Source organism: Lithobates pipiens, unplaced genomic scaffold, assembly GCF_037356315.1.
Source record: "Lithobates pipiens isolate NorthernLeopardFrog02 unplaced genomic scaffold, aLitPip1_a1.2 Scaffold_19, whole genome shotgun sequence".
NCBI lineage: Eukaryota > Metazoa > Chordata > Amphibia > Anura > Ranidae > Lithobates > Lithobates pipiens.
Window position 1 is genome coordinate 8,180,167 of NW_027507764.1, and position 23,636 is coordinate 8,203,802.

Here is a 23,636-nt window from a genome sequence, read left to right on the forward strand (position 1 = left end):
ATATATATATATATATATATATATATATATATATATATATATATATATATATATATATATTATAATAATAAAAAAAAAAAATATATATATATATATATAATTTTTTTTTAAAGTAATTTTCAACCAAAACAAAAAATTATTTTAACTTGTACACTGCGAGTGTCAAAAAGAGGCTCAGTCCTAAAGTGGTTAAAGAGTACCTTTCACCTGCACGATACTGTCACATAGGCGGGGATGGCACCTTATCGCTCTCTGACTGTAATGCCGCGTACACACGAGCGGATTGTATGGCGTACTTAGTCCGTCATACAATCCGACGGACAGTCCGTCATACTTTCCACTGAACGGACTTGAGCACACACTGATACCCAAACAGTGCATCGAAAGCTTGCGCGATGACGTGTACAGCACGTACGACGGGACTAGAAATAGGAAGTCCAAGACACAGCAAAGCACCCTTCCGCCGTGTAAATCCTTTCTGAGCATGCGCCATTCTTAGTCCGTCGAACTAGCACACTGACGAGCGGATTGTCCGCTGAAACCAAAGTACGACGGACAGAATTTCGAAAAAACCGAAATACTTAGTACTCCGGACTGCACGCTGAAAAAGTCCACTGAAGCCCACACACGAGCGGATTGTCCGCTGAAATGTGTTTCGACGGACTAAGTACGCCATACAATCCGCTCGTGTGTACGCGGCATAAGGATTTATTAGTATGACAGGAAAATTTACTTATGGTGAAAGCGCCTTGTTTCTGGCTGCCACGTCTTGCTGGGACTAGTAGCCCAATAAAAAGAGGAAGAATTGATGAATTGTGAAAGCTTAAAACCAATGCCGTGTTTCGAAAACCCAAAACCCCTCTTTTTTTCTCCTATAATACACTCATCATGGAAGACAAAAAGTAAAATGAAATTTTTAATTGTCATATAGATAAAAAATAATTTGACCTACCGGGTTGGTTGCAACCAAAGCCTGGTTGTTGGCCACAGCTGTCAGGGAAATGATGGTAACAATGGAATTGCACACGAAGGACATAAAGAGATTTTTGTGAAGGGTGATTCTCTGGCAGCTTAAATTTCTGGAGAAAGAATAGTAGATTGTAGTGTAATTATTGTAAAGGTGACATTGGATAGCAAAGAATATCGCGCGCCTACGGTGACGTCTCAATATGAATTCTTCCATCATAGGCACAGCTTGCCCCTTAAGGAAGCTCCAGGTCTATAAGTGAGGCATGTCAGGGGTACAGCTCTCTGGATCAGTTTATATTCGGACTGCCCAGAGATCCCAGAGGCACTAGGAAAGCCTTACTCAACCAGGGTTCCTCAAGAGGTTGAGAAATGTACAATGTTTGCCCTTCATATAAAAAAAATCACTGACAATTATGTTTTTAGTTGCCTGCAAGAAGAGCATTCTTCCCACTCACCACCAATGTAAGGGTCCACTCTTCCAAGGATCACCAATGTAATGGTCAACTCTTCCAATGATCACCAATGTAAGGGTCAACCCTTCCAATGACCTCCAATGTAAGGGTCCACTCTTCCAATGATCACCAATGTAAGGGTCAACTCTTCCAATGATCACCAATGTAAGGGTCAACTCTTCCAATGATCACCAATGTAAGGGTCAACTCTTCCAATGATCACCAATGTAAGGGTCAACTCTTCCAATGACCTCCAATGTAAGGGTCCACTCTTCCAATGATCACCAATGTAAGGGTCAACTCTTCCAATGATCACCAATGTAAGGGTCAACTCTTCCAATGATCACCAATGTAAGGGTCAACTCTTCCAATGATCACCAATGTAAGGGTCAACTCTTCCAATGACCTCCAATGTAAGGGTCCACTCTTCCAATGATCACCAATGTAAGGGTCAACTCTTCCAATGATCACCAATGTAAGGGTCAACTCTTCCAATGATCACCAATGTAAGGGTCCACTCTTCCAATGATCACCAATGTAAGGGTCAACTCTTCCAATGATCACCAATGTAAGGGTCAACTCTTCCAATGATCACCAATGTAAGGGGGCCAGTGGCGGCTGGTGCTTGAAAATTTGTGGGGGGAGCAGAAAACCAGTGCCACCCCCCTCAGCATTAGAAAAGGCCGCCCCCCCGGGAAATGGACATGGATGCAGGGAATGCGGGGAACACCCACCCCCCGCGCCATGGGAGAAAGATGGCCCCCTTACCTTAGGAAGCAGATGTCTGGGATGACTCAGATCTCCCCTCCCCGAGCAGGAAGTGCTGGAGTCTGGCTGTGGCAGCTGGTGGGTCGGTCGGTCTTCCCCTGTTTCTCCCCAGGCCGTGCGTCTCTTCTGACCGTGCATCTCCTCCCTCCTCCCCCTTGACCAATAAGATCACTTCTCCTTTCGGCCAGTCAGGAAACAGATCTCGCGACCCGCTTCCTGATTGGCTGGGAGGAGAATCAGTGTGAGAATAGCGAATATTCATTTCGCTATTCTCACACAACTGGGTGGGCGTGGAGTGCAATGTTCTGTGCCCTGAGCCCACCCCTTTTTTTTTTTTCAAACATATTAGAGGCTCTGGCTCTAATCAAGTGCTTCCAAACCCCCCCCCCCCCCATTGGAATCTATGCGTCTGGCACCCAGAATGTAGATTAGGGGGCTGAAAGCATGGATGCGGGGCGACTCCCATGCGCCTCTAACGAATGGGCCGCCACTGCAGGGGGCCCTTCTCCATTGAGCTCCTACAGCAAGAGTGCTCTTCATTGACCACCAATGTAAGTGGACCCGCTCCCAATGTTCACCAATGTAAGTTCTTTCCCTACTGACCACCAATCTAGCGGGTCTAGGGGGGCCCTTTTTCACTGACTCCTAAAGTAAAGTAGCTCTTTATTAACCACCAATGTAAAGGGATCCCTCTCCCAATCATCACCAATGTAAGGGGCCCTTCCCCCACTTACTACCAATCTAAAAGGTCCTGTCCATGACCCCCAAAGTAAGGGAGCTTTTTACTGACCATCAATGTAAGGGATCCTTCTCCAAATGTCACCAGGTGTAAGGAGTCTCCCACTGACCACCAATCTAAGGAGGTCTTTCTCCACTGACCCCTAAAGTAAGGTAGCTCATCATTGACCACCAATGTAAGGAGTTCTTCTCTAGCTGTCCATCAATCTAAATGAGCCCCTTTTTCACTGACCCCTAAAACAAGGTAGCTCTTCATTGACCATTGTAAGAGGATCCCTCTCCCAGTGATCCCAATGTAAGTGACTTCTTCCCCCATGACCACCAATCTAAATGGTCCTTCTCCACTGACCCCTAAAGCAACTGAACTGTTCATTGACCACAATGTAAGGGGGGGCCTCTCCCAATGACCACCAATGTAAGGGGGTAGGGTTCTTCACCCACTGACCTCCAATCTAAGAGGGCCCTTCTTGGGAGCCGTCTCATTGACCACCAATGCAAGAAAACCTTTCACTAAACATCAATGTAAGGTGGGGTCTTTTAAACATGCCCCAATCTTTATTTGTTCCCACCAATGCTCCCATAGCCTGCCCTAGGAGGCAATTATTGACCGCCTATCTTCCTGGCTCCTCCCTCTCCTTCTCATTGGCCAGTGGGCTCACCCACCACATGCGGCAGCCAACCAGGAGGCTTCGGAAGGCTCTCAAGAAGGTTGGGAGGAGGCCGGGGAAGCGTTATTGACCTTGAAGTTGTGAGACGTCAACAATTCTATGTTCTATTGTTGGAAGTTTGTTGATCCCAGAATGCTCCAAAGATGAAATGCTGGGGGGGGGGGGCTGCTATATAAAGCCACACGTTCACTTTAAAACACGTTTTATTTTTGTACTATATCTATATTATGATCTTAATAAATGAAAACTGGAAAAAAAAAAGACTTACTTGAAATAAAAAAAGATTCCCAGTGATATTAATAGCGAGGCAATCGACAGTCCTTGTCCAATGATAGTCAAATAATACAAATTAAGAGCCGTCTATAAAGTAAGAGAAAGAAAATCCATAAAAATCATTCAGGAGCCTAAAGACCAAAAGCGGATACATGTGACAATTTCCAGCCAATCCATTGAGAATCTCCAATATTCTTGCAAATCATTTCCAGAAACAAAAGCAATCTATTACGACTGCGGGAATTTGGTCAACGGTGGAGTCAAAACTGGACAATCAAATTGAAAGTTTTAATATACTTTATTGAAAATATTGAATTGAAATGGAACTGAAAACAGGAAAACAACTACAGCAAATTCATTGAAAACGATATTTTCCCAACAATTTCAGGAAAAAAATGGAAATAAAAGGTGGATCGCACAATCGAATTGTCACATGTATCTACAGCTTAATAATCCTTCAAGATTTTTTTTAATACATTACAACTTAAAAAAATATCCCTTGTGTCATTACTCACTGGTACAAAACGACATATGCATTACATGGCAGTGACGGCGAACCTTAGCAGCCCAGATGTAATGGAACTACATTTCCCATGATGCTCATGCACTCTGGTTGAGCATCAGGGGAAATGTAGTTCGAAAACATCTGGGGTGCCAAGGTTCACCATCACTGGTATATGGTAATCCCATGGAGAACATCAGACAAAGCATACTGGGATTTTCATACAAGACTTATGCCGCGTACACACCACCGGACCTGTCGACGGACTTGGTCCGGCGGACAATCCGACGGACTTTGCAGAGGAGATCCGCCGGACTTTCAAACGAACGGACTTGGCCACACACGATCACTCCAAAAGTCCGACGGATTCGAACGTGATGACGTAGAATAAGGAAGCTCATAGCCGGTAGCCAATAGCTGCCCTAGCGTCGGTTTTAGTCCGTCGGACTAGCGCAAAGATGACCGGATTTTTTGACTGGACTTGAGTTCGTCCGTCGGCAAGTTTTATTTCTAGGTCCGCCGGACTTTTGGGAAGAAAATGTCCGCTGGAGCCCACACGCGATCGAATTGTCAGACAGATTCCAGTCCGCCGGAAAAAGTCAGTTAAAAAAGTCCAGTAGTGTGTACACGGCATAAGTCATGGTAAACCCAATTTTAGGAGGAGAAAGTGAATGGGTGAATGTAACCCAATTGACCTAGAACATACCCTGTTGAGGTCATTGCGTTACCCACAAACTTCAATTTTAAGCGCTTGACCCACTTTCTAAAATGTGAGCGTTTACAATTTTCTTTTAATAAATTGTACGTTTATACGGATTCACACTATCGGAAGTATTTTCTTTTTTGGACATGCTATTTTGAACACTTGAGAGGATTTGGTCTGACAAGTTGACTGCTCCTGAAGACCGCTTCTTGGTGGCATCTCTTGACCAATTGGATTGCCTTACAACTTGATCTGGAACTCAGACTTGGAGGTCCCATATTTTGGTTGACTCGTTGACTCACTGAGCATGTGCCCATTTGAGCCCTCCCACCACCGGTAAGCCTCCTTCACTAACCGGTGGTGGCTCCATTGTCTGTGTCCTCACCTCAACATTGATGTCACGTGGAATCCCACTTCTATTTACACAATTTGCTTTCACTGTTTATTTAACCCCTTAAGCCCCGGACCAATTTGCAGCCAAAGGACCAGGCCCCTTTTTGCGATTCGGCACTGCGTCGCTTTAATTGACAATTGCGCGGTCATGCGACGTGGCTCCCAAACAAAATTGGCGTCCTTTTTTTTTCCACAAATAGATCTTTCTTTTGGTGGTGTTTGATCACCTCTGCGGTTTTTATTTTTTGCGCTATAAACAAAAATAGAGCGACAATTTTGAAAAGAATGCATTGTTTTTTACTTTTTGGTATAATAAATATCCCCCAAAAAATCTATAAAAAAAAAATTTGTTTTCCCCTCAGTTTAGGCCGATACGTATTCTTCTACATATTTTTGGTTAAAAAAAAAAACGCAATTAGCGATTATTGATTGGTTTGCACAAAAGTTATAGCGTTTACCAAATAGGGGATAGTTTTATGGCATTTTTTATTAATATATATTTTTTTTACTAGTAATGGCGGCGATCAGCGATTTTTATTGTGACCGCTACATTATGGCGGACACATCGGACATTTTTGACACATTTTTGGGACCAATGTCATTTATACAGCAATCAGTGCTATTTAAATGCACTGATTCCTGTGCAAATGACACTGGCAGTGAAGGAGTTAAGCACTAGGGGGCGAGGAGGGGTTATGTGTGACGCTATGTGATATTTTTATTGTAGAGGGGCGTGGCCTGGCATGTGACGTCACTGATCGTCCTTCCCTATAACACGGAACAGACGATCGGTGACAGCCACACTAGGAAGCACGAGGAGAGGTTTGTTTACACAGACCTCTCCTCGTTCTTTAGCTCTGTGGCCCGATCGCGGGACACCAGCGGCGATCGGGTCGGCTGGTCTCGCGGCCACGGAGCTCAGGACCGGATCGGGAGCGCGGCTGGACACTTAAGGAGCCACGTACAGGTATGTGATTGTGCCCAGCCGTGCCATTCTGCCGAAGTACATCGGCGTGAGGCGGTCCTTAAGTGGTTAAAGCAGCACATCTATAAGGCCCGGTTACGGATAGCCAGGTCTTGGTGCTTTTCCTAAAATTAGAAGACGCCGGGAAGACTCCACAGTCCAGCTGCTCACCCCTCTCCCAGGTAGAATGGCCCCATTCGATCCTCGTCTCCTTACCTTCACTTTGACATGGGTGTGTTTGTTACATCGGGTGTAGTTGCTCCATGTCCTGTTACTCTCCGGGTGCCGGAACCAGTAGCCTTTGTCATCGCATTCCTTGGTGACTTTCTCTTAGAGAAATAAATGTTACATCAATGTCACAAGACACAGATCACATTGATATTCATTAATAGGAGCATTTCACAAAATGTCTGTCTTCATAGGACTGAGGAGGAGAAGAAAGAAGAAAGTGCCCACCCTGCACTCCCCAACAGAGTGTGTATGGGAGCCATCAGGCAAGTACTGTCCATCTGGACTATCAGGAGTTTCCCGGTGGGCCGATGGCTCAGTGGGCCGGTTTCAGTGACAGCCAGTGGCATCGCTGGGGGGGGGGACTTTTGGGGCTATAGCCCCTAATCTTGGGCCCATAGCCTTGAGTCAGTCCAGGAGTCCACAACCACAGGGTCCTGGCCCACTACCTGCCCTCTTTCTAGTGACCCTGATGAAAGAGGGGGCTCTCCGTGGGGACCCGGATGTAAGGGGGAGGCTCTCTAGGGACCCTGATCTAAGGAGGGGTTTTTTGGAGACCCTGATGTACGGCGGAGCATCTCTGGGGACTCTGATATAAGAGGGGCTCTCTGGGGACCCTGATGTAAGGAGAAGGCTATATGGGGACCCTGATGTAAGGGGAGGCTCTCTGGGGACCCAGATGTAAGGGGGGGGGGGCTCTCTAGGGGCAATTATGCACAGTTTATATACTGTTTTTTGCGTGTGTTTGCAAAATTAAAGTGGGCCGGTCTGGATGAAGTCCAGGGCCAAATTTTTTTCCCAGTCCAGCCCTGGGGGCCATCAGTTTGTATGCAATGTATTGCAATCTAGACAGAGTAATGGTGTCAGGACCCAAATCTACATCTACGTCCTCTGCTGTGTCTGGCAGTACCTCTTCTTGGTGAGCTGCCTGAGATGCTGGACAGCACCCTGGACAACTTCTTGGCCAATCTTGCCTTAAACCTAGTTTCTTGTCAACCTTGAACTCTTTGGTCCTCCCAAGAACTTCCAATTGGAGCCATTACTTTGCACTTCCTGTTTACCAGATTATTGTGCTCTTTCAAGCTATTATCCTGCTCTTGTCACTCTGCTGTGTCCGTATCTTCGCTACTGATTACCTTTGGCTTGTGCCTTAAATCCGTTCTGCTTGATCACTACCTGCTATATATGCTACTGGACCCCCAGCTTCCTCACCTTGGTGGGGCGATCCTGAGGACTGTGACCTGGTATTAACATGCAGGAAAATCATAGCTCCCAACTGTCCCTGATTTCGAGGGATTGTCCCTGATTTGGAAAAAGTCCCTCTGTACCTCTTTCCTCCTCATTTGTCCTTCATTTTGGTCTTTCAAAAAGTGTTTTCCAGTGCTAAACATTTTCTACATTTCTGCATTTGTACATTTTAAAAGCCAATATAAAGGAATACTAGTGATAAAAAAAAAGCCCTTGTGGATTTAACTCATTTTTTATTTTTTTTAGTTAATTCTCCTTTAAGGGGGCGTGTCCTATGCCTACATACATTTGGTAGTAGGTGTCCCTCATTCCCATCTCAAAAATTTGGGAGGTATGGCAAAACCCATCCCCACCATCAGGAGCTCTGGTGAACACCGGTTAGTACTTATGTAGCACCCTCTAGTGTGTGCTAGAAGTTAGTGCAGGTTGTGTTTGAGTTTAGAGTAGGTAAATTCTAGTTTGGCTCAGGGATAAGTCTGAGCCATGGAATCTGGGTCAGGGTTCAGTGAAATTCAGGGCTGGGTGACTCACCCTGGCAGCTCTCTGGTGCCTCCCCTTGGTCTACAAGGTTGGAGAATCTTCTAGAATTGGTGGGTGGAGGTTAGGGGGAGCTGTCCTGGATATTTATAAGACCTCAGCCAATCTCCAGTGGTGGGCTGGCAAGGGGAAAAGCTTACCTCATAAATAGACATGGGCCATGCCAGCAGGGCAGTCGGGTGGAAGATGGAGATACAGTGCTGAGGATTCTTCCGGTGGCCCTCTGGGGTACCCCCTAGTACACAACAAGGGGCTACGGGTTCCTGCCTGTAAAGGGCTATTGCTACAATCTGACTGGGAGCCTGTCAGATTATTCTATGGCGATTCATCTGCAGCAAGTGTAGGAGGCAAGTGATGGAGACTGTATATAGGAAGATGTCCCTAATAGTGATGGCCGAACGGTTCGCCCGGCGGTCGTTTCGCGGCGAATTTCCGACTTTCGCCGTCCGCGGGTTCGAACGCCTTTTTCCGTCGTTCGCCCCGGCGGACTTACGTGTTTAATGTATACAAGAACTTTAACCTTTCGTGACACGTTTATCATGTGTTACAGGACAACCAATTGAGACATGACAGCTCATGGACACTTGGACATTCCCCCTAACCTATAAATACACCCGATCCGGTGGCCATTTTACATTCTTTCTTCTGTCACTGTAGGGAAAGGATCCTGTGTGGAGTAGGGACAGAGAAAACGCTAGCTATTTGGTACACAAAAGTTCTTTTCAGGACTGGTATAGGTGTTAGGTCAGCAGCCTGAGTTTCTTTTGTCAGTTTAGATAAAGGGACAGAGCGCTGTATGCTGCTATTTTAGGGACAGCTCAGCCAGATTAGTCTTTCTTCATCATCATCATCATCATCATCATTAGCTGTTACTATCAGGTCCACAAAAGAGCTGTTCCAGCTAATCGTTCCAGCCTACTCTTTTTTGCCAATTTGTATAGGGACAGGCAGGAAGCAGTGTGTCAGGCAGTGAGGATAATTTTAAAGACTTGCTGTTACTATTAGTTCCACAAAGGTTCTTTTCAGGACTGGTATCAGTGGTACGGTAATAGGCTTGTACACGTATAATATTCTTTCTTCCAAATATAGAAAGAATATTATACTTGACTGCTGCCCTTCTGCTGCAGTCTGCTAATCATTCACAACTCACTTGTTCCACAAAGCTCTTTATCAGGACTGGTAACTTGGTCTGTCTAGGGTGCTACGGTACATAGGCTTGGGTGCGGTACAGTCTGCTGTTCTGTAAGGACCGCTATCGGTCCACAATACATAGGGTTGCCGTGCACTACTGCTGACCGCTGCCCTATACTGCAGCAGTCCTTCATTGGTATAGGGACTGACGTACAGTCTGCTAATCACTAACACACAACCTGCTTGGTCCACAAAAGTTCTTATAAGGACTGGTAACTTGGTATAGGGTGCTACGGTACATAGGCCTGAGTGCGTTACAGTCTGCTGTTCTGTAAGGACCGCTATCGGTCCACAATACATAGGGTTGCCGTGCACTACTGCTGACCGCTGCCCTATACTGCAGCAGTCCTTCAGCGGTATAGGGACTGACGCACAGTCTGCTAAACACTAACACACAACCTGCTTGGTCCACAAAAGTTTTTATAAGGACTGGTAACTTGGTATAGGGTGCTACGGTACATAGGCCTGAGTGCAGTACAGTCTGCTGTTCTGTAAGGACCGCTATCGGTCCACAATACATAGGGTTGCCGTGCACTACTGCTGACCGCTGCCCTATACTGCAGCAGTCCTTCATTGGTATAGGGACTGACGTACAGTCTGTTAATCACTAACACACAACCTGCTTGGTCCACAAAAGTTCTTATAAGGACTGGTAACTTGGTATAGGGTGCTACGGTACATAGGCCTGAGTGCGTTACAGTCTGCTGTTCTGTAAGGACCGCTATCGGTCCACAATACATAGGGTTGCCGTGCACTACTGCTGACCGCTGCCCTATACTGCAGCAGTCCTTCATTGGTATAGGGACTGACGTACAGTCTGCTAATCACTAACACACAACCTGCTTGTTCCACAAAAGTTCTTATAAGGACTGGTAACTTGGTATAGGGTGCTACGGTACATAGGCTTGAGTGCGGTACAGTCTGCTGTTCTGTAAGGACCGCTATCGGTCCACAATAGATAGGGTTGACGTGCACCACTGCTGACCGCTGCCCTATACTGCAGCAGTCCTTCAGCGGTATAGGGACTGACGTACAGTCTGCTAAACACTAATACACAACCTGCTTGGTCCACAAAAGTTCTTATAAGGACTGGTAACTTGGTATAGGGTGCTACGGTACATAGGCTTGAGTGCGGTACAGTCTGCTGTTCTGTAAGGACCGCTATCGGTCCACAATAGATAGGGTTGACGTGCACCACTGCTGACCGCTGCCCTATACTGCAGCAGTCCTTCAGCGGTATAGGGACTGACGCACAGTCTGCTAAACACTAACACACAACCTGCTTGGTCCACAAAAGTTTTTATAAGGACTGGTAACTTGGTATAGGGTGCTACGGTACATAGGCCTGAGTGCGTTACAGTCTGCTGTTCTGTAAGGACCGCTATCGGTCCACAATACATAGGGTTGCCGTGCACTACTGCTGACCGCTGCCCTATACTGCAGCAGTCCTTCATTGGTATAGGGACTGACGTACAGTCTGCTAATCACTAACACACAACCTGCTTGGTCCACAAAAGTTCTTATAAGGACTGGTAACTTGGTATAGGGTGCTACGGTACATAGGCCTGAGTGCGTTACAGTCTGCTGTTCTGTAAGGACCGCTATCGGTCCACAATACATAGGGTTGCCGTGCACTACTGCTGACCGCTGCCCTATACTGCAGCAGTCCTTCAGCGGTATAGGGACTGACGCACAGTCTGCTAAACACTAACACACAACCTGCTTGGTCCACAAAAGTTCTTATAAGGACTGGTAACTTGGTATAGGGTGCTACGGTACATAGGCCTGAGTGCAGTACAGTCTGCTGTTCTGTAAGGACCGCTATCGGTCCACAATACATAGGGTTGCCGTGCACTACTGCTGACCGCTGCCCTATACTGCAGCAGTCCTTCATTGGTATAGGGACTGACGTACAGTCTGCTAATCACTAACACACAACCTGCTTGTTCCACAAAAGTTCTTATAAGGACTGGTAACTTGGTATAGGGTGCTACGGTACATAGGCTTGAGTGCGGTACAGTCTGCTGTTCTGTAAGGACCGCTATCGGTCCACAATAGATAGGGTTGACGTGCACCACTGCTGACCGCTGCCCTATACTGCAGCAGTCCTTCAGCGGTATAGGGACTGACGTACAGTCTGCTAAACACTAATACACAACCTGCTTGGTCCACAAAAGTTCTTATAAGGACTGGTAACTTGGTATAGGGTGCTACGGTACATAGGCTTGAGTGCGGTACAGTCTGCTGTTCTGTAAGGACCGCTATCGGTCCACAATAGATAGGGTTGACGTGCACCACTGCTGACCGCTGCCCTATACTGCAGCAGTCCTTCAGCGGTATAGGGACTGACGCACAGTCTGCTAAACACTAACACACAACCTGCTTGGTCCACAAAAGTTTTTATAAGGACTGGTAACTTGGTATAGGGTGCTACGGTACATAGGCCTGAGTGCGTTACAGTCTGCTGTTCTGTAAGGACCGCTATCGGTCCACAATACATAGGGTTGCCGTGCACTACTGCTGACCGCTGCCCTATACTGCAGCAGTCCTTCATTGGTATAGGGACTGACGTACAGTCTGCTAATCACTAACACACAACCTGCTTGGTCCACAAAAGTTCTTATAAGGACTGGTAACTTGGTATAGGGTGCTACGGTACATAGGCCTGAGTGCGTTACAGTCTGCTGTTCTGTAAGGACCGCTATCGGTCCACAATACATAGGGTTGCCGTGCACTACTGCTGACCGCTGCCCTATACTGCAGCAGTCCTTCAGCGGTATAGGGACTGACGCACAGTCTGCTAAACACTAACACACAACCTGCTTGGTCCACAAAAGTTCTTATAAGGACTGGTAACTTGGTATAGGGTGCTACGGTACATAGGCTTGAGTGCGGTACAGTCTGCTGTTCTGTAAGGACCGCTATCGGTCCACAATAGATAGGGTTGACGTGCACCACTGCTGACCGCTGCCCTATACTGCAGCAGTCCTTCAGCGGTATAGGGACTGACGTACAGTCTGCTAAACACTAATACACAACCTGCTTGGTCCACAAAAGTTCTTATAAGGACTGGTAACTTGGTATAGGGTGCTACGGTACATAGGCTTGAGTGCGGTACAGTCTGCTGTTCTGTAAGGACCGCTATAGGTCCACAATAGATAGGGTTGACGTGCACCACTGCTGACCGCTCACCTATACTGCAGCAGTCCTTCAGCGGTATAGGGACTAAGAGTTTTGTCACAGGGTCATTTAAAAAATGACATGCAGAGGAAGAGGCAGGCCCTTCCGCAGGGGTGGTAGGGGTAGGGCAGGAGCAACAGGCTTGAGCCAAAGTGGGAAGTTGCAGAAGGTGCGTTCAATTACTTTAAAGGATGCACCAGACTTGGTTGAGTGGCTCGCTCAGCCTTACTCTTCTGCACCCTCCTCATCCTCTCGATCTGCACCCTCTTCTTCACTCTCTGCTATGTGCACCCCCAAAGACACTACCACCAACAACACGACCACCACCACCACCACCACATACCTTCCGCTTGAGTCACTGGAATTATTTTCCGATCCATATCAAGAGGACATTTCTGATGCGCAGCCACTCTTGGTATTGGATCAGGAAGAGGAGGTAGCAACAAGCGCTACTCAGCAGTCTGACGCCAGTACCCAGATCAGCCCAAGGAGGAGGTTGGTCCCCGGTGTTGCTGCCTACTCTACTTATAGCGGTGGGGAAGGTGACGTTGATGATGACGTGTCTAGTGATGTCACGTGGGTGCCCACAAGAGAGGAAGAGGAGGGGAGTTCAGAGGGAGATATGGACCAGCAGATAGGGAGGAGAAGCAGCAATGACTTACATTGCACAGCAGGGACAAAGCAGACTGCAAATGTATCAGGAGCGAGTCATCGACCATGTACGGTCACATCTGGCGCTCCCAGGACACCGGCACATGGCTCCGCAGTGTGGGCTTTTTTTAACGTGTCCGCTGCTGACAATAGCGTTGCCATCTGCAATCTTTGCAGTCAACGCGTTAGTCGCGGTAAGCCCAATACTCACCTAGGGACGACCGCCTTAAGAAGGCACATGAGCAGCCATCACCGAGCCCAGTGGGAGCAACGGAACACACAAAGCCACACTGCAGGCTCTCACCGTCCAGCCTCGTCTTCTACTTCTCCTTCTCCTCTCTCCTCACAATTGTCCTCCACTCCACCTTCCATCACGCCAAGCTCACATTTTTCTGCAAAAAGGCAGGCTTCCGTGGGCCTAATGTTTGAGCGTAAAAAAATGATGACGCCGGATAACCCTCTTGCCCAACGGTTGGCGGCTGGCTTGTCAGAACTCATAGCCCGCCAACTACTGCCATATAAACTGGTGGACTCGGAGGCCTTTCGCAAATTTGTGGCCATTGGAACACCACAATGGAAGGTCCCAGGAAGGAAGTATTTCTCAGAGAAGGGCATCCCAGAGCTATATGGCCATGTTCAGCGGCAAGTGAATGTATCTCTGGCACACAGTGTCGGTGCCAAGATACATCTGACCACAGACACGTGGTCTAGCAAACACGGGCAGGGAAGGTATATCAGTTTTACTGCCCACTGGGTGAACCTTCTGACGGCCGTCAAGCATGTAACCCGTGGCACCCGTGTAGATTTGGTTTTACCGCCACGGATTGCATGCAGGCCTGACTCTTCTTCTCCTCCTCCTACTCCATCCTCCTCCCTCTCCTCCTCAGCTGCCTCCTCCTTTTCCGCTGCTAGCGTCTCTTCCACTGCACCGCCCAAGCTCCCCAGAACCTATTCCACATGCCAGGTGAGACGTTGCCATGCCGTGCTGCGTCTGTTGTGCCTGGAAGCAAAGAGCCACACTGGCCCGGCACTCCTTTCAGCTTTGCGTTCACAGGCAGATGAGTGGCTAACACCGCTCAATTTGACAGTTGGTAAAGTGGTGTGTGACAACGGTGCCAATCTGCTTAGCGCATTGAAACAGGGCAAAATCACGCACGTGCCGTGCATGGCACACGTCTTAAACTTGGTCGTGCAGCGATTCCTTGTCAAATACCCTGGGGTCCAGGACATCTTGCGGCAGGCAAGGAAAATCTCGGCCCATTTCAGAAGATCTTACACGGCCATGGCTCGCCTTGCTGACATTCAGCGGCGACACCATCTGCCGGTCAGACGTCTTATTTGCGATTGCCCGACGCGATGGAACTCAACCTTCTATATGCTTGATAGGCTGCTCCAGCAGAAACGTGCAGTTAACGTCTACCTGTATGAACTCTGCGAAAGAAACGGTTCTGGGGAGCTGGGTTTTTTTTCACCGCGCCAGTGGCTGCTCATGCGCGACACATGCAGACTTCTGCGGCCATTTGAGGAGATCACCAAACTGGTCAGTCGCAGCCATGGCGCCATCAGTGACATGGTACCTTATGCCTTCTTTCTGGAGCGTGCATTGCGTCGTGTCATTGATCAGGCTGTGGAGGAGCAGGAGCGGGAAGATGAGGAAGTCGCAATGCTGGATGAATTCCCAGGGGGGGCTACTCTATCTGAGACAAGTCAACAACAGGAGTCTGATGAGGAGTCAGAGGAGGATGGTGCCGGGGCGGATGAGCAGGAGCAAGAAGAGCATGCTTTAAACCTTTCTGGGATCCCTGTTGTGCGAGGATGGGGAGAGGAGAATGAAGAGGACGACATTATCCTGGATGATGAGCAGGAGCCAGGCCACCACACCGCTTCCACTTTAGTGCAAATGGGGGCCTTCATGCTCCAGTGTTTTAATAGGGACCCCCGTATAAAAAGCATGAGGGTCAAGGACCAGTACTGGGTGGCAACGTACTTAGACCCCCGGTACAAACACAAAATGGCGGAAATGTTACCGCCGTCGCAGAGGGCTGTCAGAATGCAGCACTTCCAGGCCTTGCTTCGAGAAATGCTGCATTCTGCTTTTGCGTGCGCTGGCAGAGGAGCAATTCCCACTCCCAGAGAAGGATTTGCGGGTACCAATCCAACAGCGCCTGCAAGAAGAGGCCGGTTTGAAGATGTGTTGGTGACTTCGGATATGAGGTCATTCTTTCAGCCGACCCATCGACAGGTGTCATCCGGATCCAGCATCAGGGAACGCCTAGACCGTCAGGTGTCCGACTACATTGGGTTAACGGCCGATGTGGACGCTCTGAGGAGTGATGAACCCCTAGACTACTGGGTGGGCAGGCTTGACCTCTGGCCAGAGCTTGCCCAATTTGCAATCGAACTGTTGGCTTGCCCCTCATCCAGTGTCCTGTCCGAAAGGACGTTCAGCGCAGCAGGGGGGATTGTGACCGATAAGCGTACTCGCCTAGCTCACCACAGTGTTAACTACCTCACATTTCTAAAAATGAATGAGGCATGGATCTCGGAGGAATTCAACACATGTGATCAGTAGACCATGTATATGTCTATAAACAATTTTTGGAATCAAGCACACAGACCTTCTTAATTCATTTGGCTCACTTCCCTGACCCAAAAAAGCACACCGTACTATATGCCCCTACCCTCCTCTTTGAAGAGGTTGAGCGGTGTCATATTTCTACTGGGGCTGCTTATTATGAGGGGTTCCCACCATCCCTGTGCTGTGCTGACTTCCTCCTGGGTGTTCTTATTATGAGGGGCTCCCACCATCCCTGTGCTGTGCTGACTTCCTCCTGGGGGTTCTTATTATGAGGGGATCACACCATCCCTGTGCTGTGCTGACTTCCTCCTGGGGCTGCTTACGGTGCTGCTGTCAGCGCTGTATGTCACGGAGCTGCTGTCAGCGCTGTATGTCACGGAGCTGCTGTCAGCGCTGTATGTCACGGAGCTGCTGTCAGCGCTGTATGTCACGGAGCTGCTGTCAGCGCTGTATGTCACGGAGCTGCTGTCAGCGCTGTATGTCACGGAGCTGCTGTCAGCGCTGTATGTCACGGAGCTGCTGTCAGCGCTGTATGTCACGGAGCTGCTGTCAGCGCTGTATGTCACGGAGCTGCTGTCAGCGCTGTATGTCACGGAGCTGCTGTCAGCGCTGTATGTCACGGTGCTGCTGTCAGCGCTGTATGTCACGGAGCTGCTGTCAGCGCTGTATGTCACGGAGCTGCTGTCAGTGCTGTATGTCACGGAGCTGCTGTCAGCGCTGTATGTCACGGAGCTGCTGTCAGCGCTGTATGTCACGGAGCTGCTGTCAGCGCTGTATGTCACGGTGCTGCTGTCAGCGCTGTATGTCACGGAGCTGCTGTCAGCGCTGTATGTCACGGAGCTGCTGTCAGCGCTGTATGTCACGGAGCTGCTGTCAGCGCTGTATGTCACGGAGCTGCTGTCAGCGCTGTATGTCACGGAGCTGCTGTCAGCGCTGTATGTCACGGAGCTGCTGTCAGCGCTGTATGTCACGGAGCTGCTGTCAGCGCTGTATGTCACGGAGCTGCTGTCAGCGCTGTATGTCACGGAGCTGCTGTCAGCGCTGTATGTCACGGAGCTGCTGTCAGCGCTGTATGTCACGGAGCTGCTGTCAGCGCTGTATGTCACGGAGCTGCTGTCAGCGCTGTATGTCACGGTGCTGCTGTCAGCGCTGTATGTCACGGAGCTGCTGTCAGCGCTGTATGTCACGGAGCTGCTGTCAGTGCTGTATGTCACGGAGCTGCTGTCAGCGCTGTATGTCACGGAGCTGCTGTCAGCGCTGTATGTCACGGAGCTGCTGTCAGCGCTGTATGTCACGGTGCTGCTGTCAGCGCTGTATGTCACGGAGCTGCTGTCAGCGCTGTATGTCACGGAGCTGCTGTCAGCGCTGTATGTCACGGAGCTGCTGTCAGCGCTGTATGTCACGGAGCTGCTGTCAGCGCTGTATGTCACGGTGCTGATGTCAGTGCTCTGTATTACGGTGCTGCTGTCAGTGCTCTGTATCTCCTGCACCCTCTTGTTTGCCTACCCTGGTCCCTGACCTTCCCTCTCCTCCATTGCCTTCATTAGCTCCATAGTCCTGAATTGTCAGAACAATTTCCCAAATAAAAAAAAAATGCTTGTAGTTATCGATCCCAAATTCACCTCATACATGTATTATGCTATTGTCCAGGTGGTGGGACTACGTGCTACCCCCTAATAATTACCCCGTGGCCGCAAATTCGACCTAAAGGTTTGCGAAATTCGCCTCCCATTGAAGTCAATGGAGCCCGCGGCGAACGGTCGTTTTCGCGAACGTTTGTGTCCGTTCGCGTTTCGCGTTCGCGAAACGTCCCGTCGGAAGTTCGTCCATCACTAGTCCCTAAAGTTGTTGAACGTTTTGCTAAAATCAAGTGGGCATCCTATAACCTCCCAACCCTATCCAAGTTATTAATAACCCTCAATGAATAACAAAAACAAAGTCACCGACTGTTCTCCGACTCTGGGTGCTTGTGATAATTTGGCGTGGCTGGCTGTGCAGGAGTGGGGGATCCATGTTCATCTGCAGTCCCTATGGGGCTGTGCTACTCTTAGACCCCGCACGTTGGGTGAGCCCACGTCATCCTTGACTACTCTTCCGCTTGATCCCTACCTGCAACCACGCATTACCAACCTTTGGCTTGTTCCTCAACTACGCTTCTACTTAATTCCAACCTGAAAACACTTGCTACCGACTTTTGGCTTGTTCCTCAACTACGCTTCTACTTCCAACCTGAAAACACTTGCTACCAACCTTTGGCTTGTTTACTGACTACGCTTCTGCTTGATCCCTACCTGCTACTACTGGACCCCGGCTTGCTCATCTCCTGGTGGGGCGATCCTGAAGACCGTGACCTGGTACTAAGACACGGCAAAACCCATCCACACCATCAGGAGTTCTGTGAACACCGATTAGCGCTTGGACCCCACACTTCAGGTGAATCTGCGTCATCCGCCAGGCTGACCTGCTTGTTTACTCATCTAGCTGGTCAGTGGGAGCCTCTCTACTGCTATAGCTACTGGTCCCTGAGTCTGACCCTTGACTGCGACACATGGACTTCTTGCTGGGATTGGGCAAGTGGCACTTTTTCTTATTTTAATACTCTGACAATGCATGGGGGGCGTTAGCATATCTGGATGTAGTAGGCTATGGGCGGTGCCACATGCTATAACCCCCTTCGAGTTGAGGAAAGAACTCTGTGGTTGAAGAAGGTGTCTATTTGCTCAGGCTTTTCTCCCTGAGGAAGCTGTTTTCATGAGGGACAAAAGGTGTGGCTCCTGAGGAAGCGAGTTGCAATCCGTAATACCATCAAAATGTATATTTCTCTACATGACTTATACCAAACGTGGCCATGTAGTGGACAAAGTGATGGTATATGTTTCTCCCGGAGTTATATTTCCGAAAACTATACCGCACTTTGTCCACTAGATGGAGAGGATGCTGCAGAATGAATCTATTAGGACACATACTGTGAAATTTTGTTCAGCTTGCAGAAATGTTTTGTAAAATTGGCCCCTATAATGTGATTAAGCTGAAAGCATCTTAAAAAATAAAAAAATAAAATAAAAATTAAAAGTATAATATACATCCAGTAGGCCCTGGGACCTGGAGTTGAGCTTTAAAAGAACTTTGTACTTATGTGCTATGGCCTATAATTACTGTGTATTCTTGTTGTTGGGTTTATCATGCTGCTGGTTGTTCATGTTCTCACGTTGTACGCAGCATTGCTTTCCTCTCACCACGTCCCGGTGGTTGATTGCTGAGGGATTTGTGGTCACTTTTGGCTCCCCATATAAGTAGGGAGGATGAAGTAGAGCATGTCAAGTGGTGACCCACCCGTGGAGTGAGGGAGGAAACCGCGGGCAGTTGGTTTTGTTGAATTCATGGATCATTTTATAGCAGCTTTCTTTTCTTTTTGTAAAAATGTATTTTATATTTTATGCAATCAAAAAATAAAATAAAATAAAAATGATATATCTATCTATATCTATATCTATACACACACACACACACACACACACACACACACACACACACACACACACACACACACGGTAAAACCTTGGTTTGAGACCATTTTGCAAGACAAACACTTTTAAATACATTTTGACTTGATATACAAGCGATGTCTTGATATACAAGTAGCGTCATGTCACAGCCTCAGCCTCTAAGTGTAGCGATTACGGTTACATTTAACCGCTTCCGGACCGCCGCACGCCGATATACTTCCCAACTTTGAAGAGGGATATCTTTGTTATGGCAGCAGCTAGCTACCATAACCCCCCGGTATCCTCTTCTTCAGAGGGTGGTCCAGTTTCCGATAAGAGCGATCTCTGCGGCGGATTCATCCGGAGATCGCGTTTATCGGCGGTGGGAGAGGGGCCCACCCGCCGCGCCATTTACCGGAGCCGTCGGCAGCGGCAGAGGCGATCGGATCCTTCTGCTGGCTGGGTGTGGAGACGAGGGAGGGGGAAGATGCCCCCCCACCCGTCTCCATACCGTCTCCATACCATTGCAGGGCGGAAGCTTCCGCCCATAGCTCTTAAATGGCCATTTTTAGAAAAAAATAATAATTCAAAATGACAATTTTTATTTATTTTTTATTTTTTTATTTTTTGCATTTTAGTGTAAATATGAGATCTGAGATCTTTTTGACCCCCCAGATCTCATATTTAAGGGGTCCTGTCATGCTTTTTTTCTATTACAAGGGATGTTTAGATTTCTTGTAATAGGAATAAAAGTGGCACGATTTTTTTTTTCTCTTTAAACAACTTAACTTAAAACATGCAATCTGTACAATTTTTTAAACGTTGCCTATGGAGATTTTTAAGGGTAAAGTTTGTCGCCATTCCACGAGCGGGCAAAATTTTGAAGCGTGACATGTTCGGTATCAATGCATTATGCATGGGTGGCACTGTATGCAGGTAGCACATGCGTTATGGCATTAGCATCATCATGGGTGGCACTGTCTGCAGCACAATATGGCATTGGCGTCATGGGTGGCACTGTATGCAGGTAGCACATGTGTTATGGTCCATAGTGTCACCCTTGCTGCCAATGCCGTAATGTGCTGCAGACAGTGCCGCCCATGCTGTAATGTGCTGCAGACAGTGCCGCCCATGCTGTAATGTGCTGCAGACAGTGCCGCCCATGCTGTAATGTGCTGCAGACAGTGCCGCCCATGCTGTAATGTGCTGCAGACAGTGCCGCCCATGCTGTAATGTGCTGCAGACAGTGCCGCCCAAGCTGTAATGTGCTGTAGACAGTGACGCCAATGTTGTAATGTGCTGCAGACAGTGCCGCCCATGCTGTAATGTGCTGCAGACCCTATTCTGTGCCCTGCTGACCCCATCCCCTGCTCTGCTTATTCCATACTCTGCCCTACTGACCCTGTCCTCTGCCCTACTGACCCTGTCCTCTGCCCTACTGACCCCATCCTATGTCCCCTGCTGACTCCATCCTATGTCCCCTGCTGACTCCATCCTATGTCCCCTGCTGACTCCATCCTATGTCCCCTGCTGACTCCATGCTCTGCCCTGCTGACTCCATGCTCTGCCCTATTGACCCCATCCCTCTGACCCCATTCTGTGCCCCGCTGACCACATCCCCTGCCCCACTGACTCCATTCTCTGCCCTACTGACCCCGTCCTATGCCCCGCTGACCCCATCCCCTGCCCCACTGACTCCATGCTCTGCCCGGTGTGGAAAGGAACAGCTCTGCTGAGAGCCCCGCCCCCCATTCTTTGCCCTACTGACCCCTGTCCTACACCCTGCTGACCCCATCCTCTACCTCATTGACTCACATGCTCTGCCCTACTGACCCTGTCCTCTGCCCGGCTGATCCCATCCCCTGCCCCATTGCCCACACATGTGGCACTTGGACGAATTATGTCTCAGGGTCTGATGAGGAAGTCACAGCTGTTCACTGTGAATGGCTGCAGCTTCCTCATCAGACCCCGAGTCAAGAACGGTATAGCGTGGTTGGGGTGGGACAAATGCAGAGGGGGGAGGGGGGCGTCCGATTTTAGTCTTGCCTAGAGCAGCACAAAGCCAAAATACACCACTGGTTATAACTTCTATTAGAGAATATAATTAATTATTGCTGATTTTAATGTTAGTACTTACCAGTGGGGTCAAAGTCCTGGAAGTAATCGGGACATCGCTGCTCGGAAATTTCTCCTATAGCCGTATCGCCCCAACATAACCAGCCATCCCACGTCCTGTTACAATACCGACCTATGGCAGATATATAACAATTATTATTATTATTATACACAGTTTTCACAGAGCTTTACAATAAAAAGATCGTCAGTACAGTTACATTACCGTTCAAGACAAGAGGGGTAGGAGGGAAGTGCTCATGAGAGCTTACAATCTAAAAAGGGAGGGGCAAGTGATACAAAAGGTAATGACTGTTGGGGGGCGATGAACCGATAGAGTAAGAAAAAGTACAGTTGTTAGGTGGAGGTGGGATAGGCTTCCCTAAAGAGATGAGTTTTCAGGGATCACCTGGCAGAGTAAAAGATAGTTGGACAGATGGAGGTAGGGAGTTACAGAGGAAAGGACAGGCTCTGGGGAAGTCCTGCATGCAAGTATGGGAGGAAACAATGAGGAAGTAGGAGGTCTTGGGACAGAAACTGGGGTAAGAAGAAGGGAAAGGCTCTAGGAGAAGACCTGGGGGTAAGCATGGGAGAAGGAGGTCAGGGAGCTATAGAGCAGGAGGTCTTGGGACAGAAATTGGGGTAAGGAGTTCCAGGGGCAGGGAGGGGCTCTGGAATAGTCCTGGAGATGAGCATGGGAGAAGGTGATGAGGGAGCAATAGGTCTTGGAACTAAAATTGGTGCAGGGCATTTAAGAGGGTGGGAGAGGCTCTGGAAAAGTCCTGGGGGTGAGAATGGGAAGAGGTGAAGAGGGAGACAGGATTGGTATAGAGGGGTGGAGGACACTGAGCAGAGGCCAGTGGAGGAATTGGCAGAAAGGGGTGGAGGACACTGAACGGAGGCCAGTGGAGGGATTGGTAGAGATGGGTGGAGGACACTGAACGGAGGCCAGTGGAGGGATTGGCAGAGAGGGGTGGAGGACACTGAATGGAGACCAGTGGAGGAATTGGCAGAAAGGGGTGGAGGACACTGAATGGAGGCCAGTGAAGGAATTGGAGGAAACTAAGCAAAGGTGAGTGGATGGATTGGTAGAGAGAGGTGGAGGGCATTGAGCAGTTGGTAGGGTGAATGAGTCTAATGACAGCCTTCATGAAAGATGGAAGGGGGGTAGTCTGCATAGAGGTCGTTCAACAAGGATGAAGTTGCAGTAGACCAGGCAAGAGATACGCAGAGAGAGGGTGGACACTGAGTGAAGGCCAGTGGAGGGATTGGCAGAGAGGAGTGGAGGGATTGGCAGGGGGGGGGGCACAGCATGAAAACCAGTGGAGGGATTGGCAGAGGGGTGGAGGGTACTGAGTGGAGGGATTGGCAGAGAGGGGTGGAGGACACTAAGTGGAGGGATTGGCAGAGAGGGGTGGAGGACACTGAATGCAGACAAGTGGAGGGATTGGCAGAGAGGACTGGAGGCCAGTGGAGGGATTGGCGGGGGGGGGGGGGGGCACAGAGTGGAAACCAGTGGAGGGATTGGCAGAGGGGTGGAGGGCACTGAGTGGAGGGACTGGCAGAGAGGGGTGGAGGACACTGAGTGGAGGGATTGACAAAGAGGGGTGGAGGGCACTGAGTGGAGGTCAGTGGAGGGATTGGCAGAGAGTGTTGAGGGCACTGAGTGGGGACCAGTGGAGGGATTTTCAGAGTGGTAGAGGGCACTGAGTGGAGGGATTGGCAGAGGGCACTGAGTGGAGGGATTGGCAGAGAGGGGTTGAGGGCACTGAGTGGAGGGATCGGCAGAGAGGGGTGGAGGGCACTGAGTGGGGACCAGTGGAGGGATTGGCAGAGAGGGGTGAAGGACACTGAGTGGAGGCCAGTGGAAGGATTGGCAGAGAGGGATGGAGGACACTGAGTGGGGGGATTGGCAGAGAGGGGTGGAGGGCACTGAGTATAGACAAGTGTAGGGATTGGCAGAGAGGGGTGTAGGACACTGAGTGGAGGTCAGGGG

The 23,636-nt window shown here is 49.0% G+C and overlaps 1 protein-coding gene across 1 annotated transcript in view; it reads right to left on the reverse strand.

Annotated features, from left to right (window-relative positions):
• CALCRL (calcitonin receptor like receptor) overlaps positions 1-23,636 on the reverse strand; it is a 146,809-nt gene that overhangs the window by 49,058 nt on the left and 74,115 nt on the right. Inside the window, exons 4-7 of the mRNA XM_077490499.1 lie at positions 21,666-21,776; positions 6,647-6,759; positions 3,864-3,955; positions 953-1,079 (exon numbers count right to left, since the gene is read on the reverse strand). Of these exons, the coding sequence (XP_077346625.1) occupies positions 953-1,079; positions 3,864-3,955; positions 6,647-6,759; positions 21,666-21,776 (443 nt within the window). The remainder of the gene's footprint in view (positions 1-952; positions 1,080-3,863; positions 3,956-6,646; positions 6,760-21,665; positions 21,777-23,636) is intronic.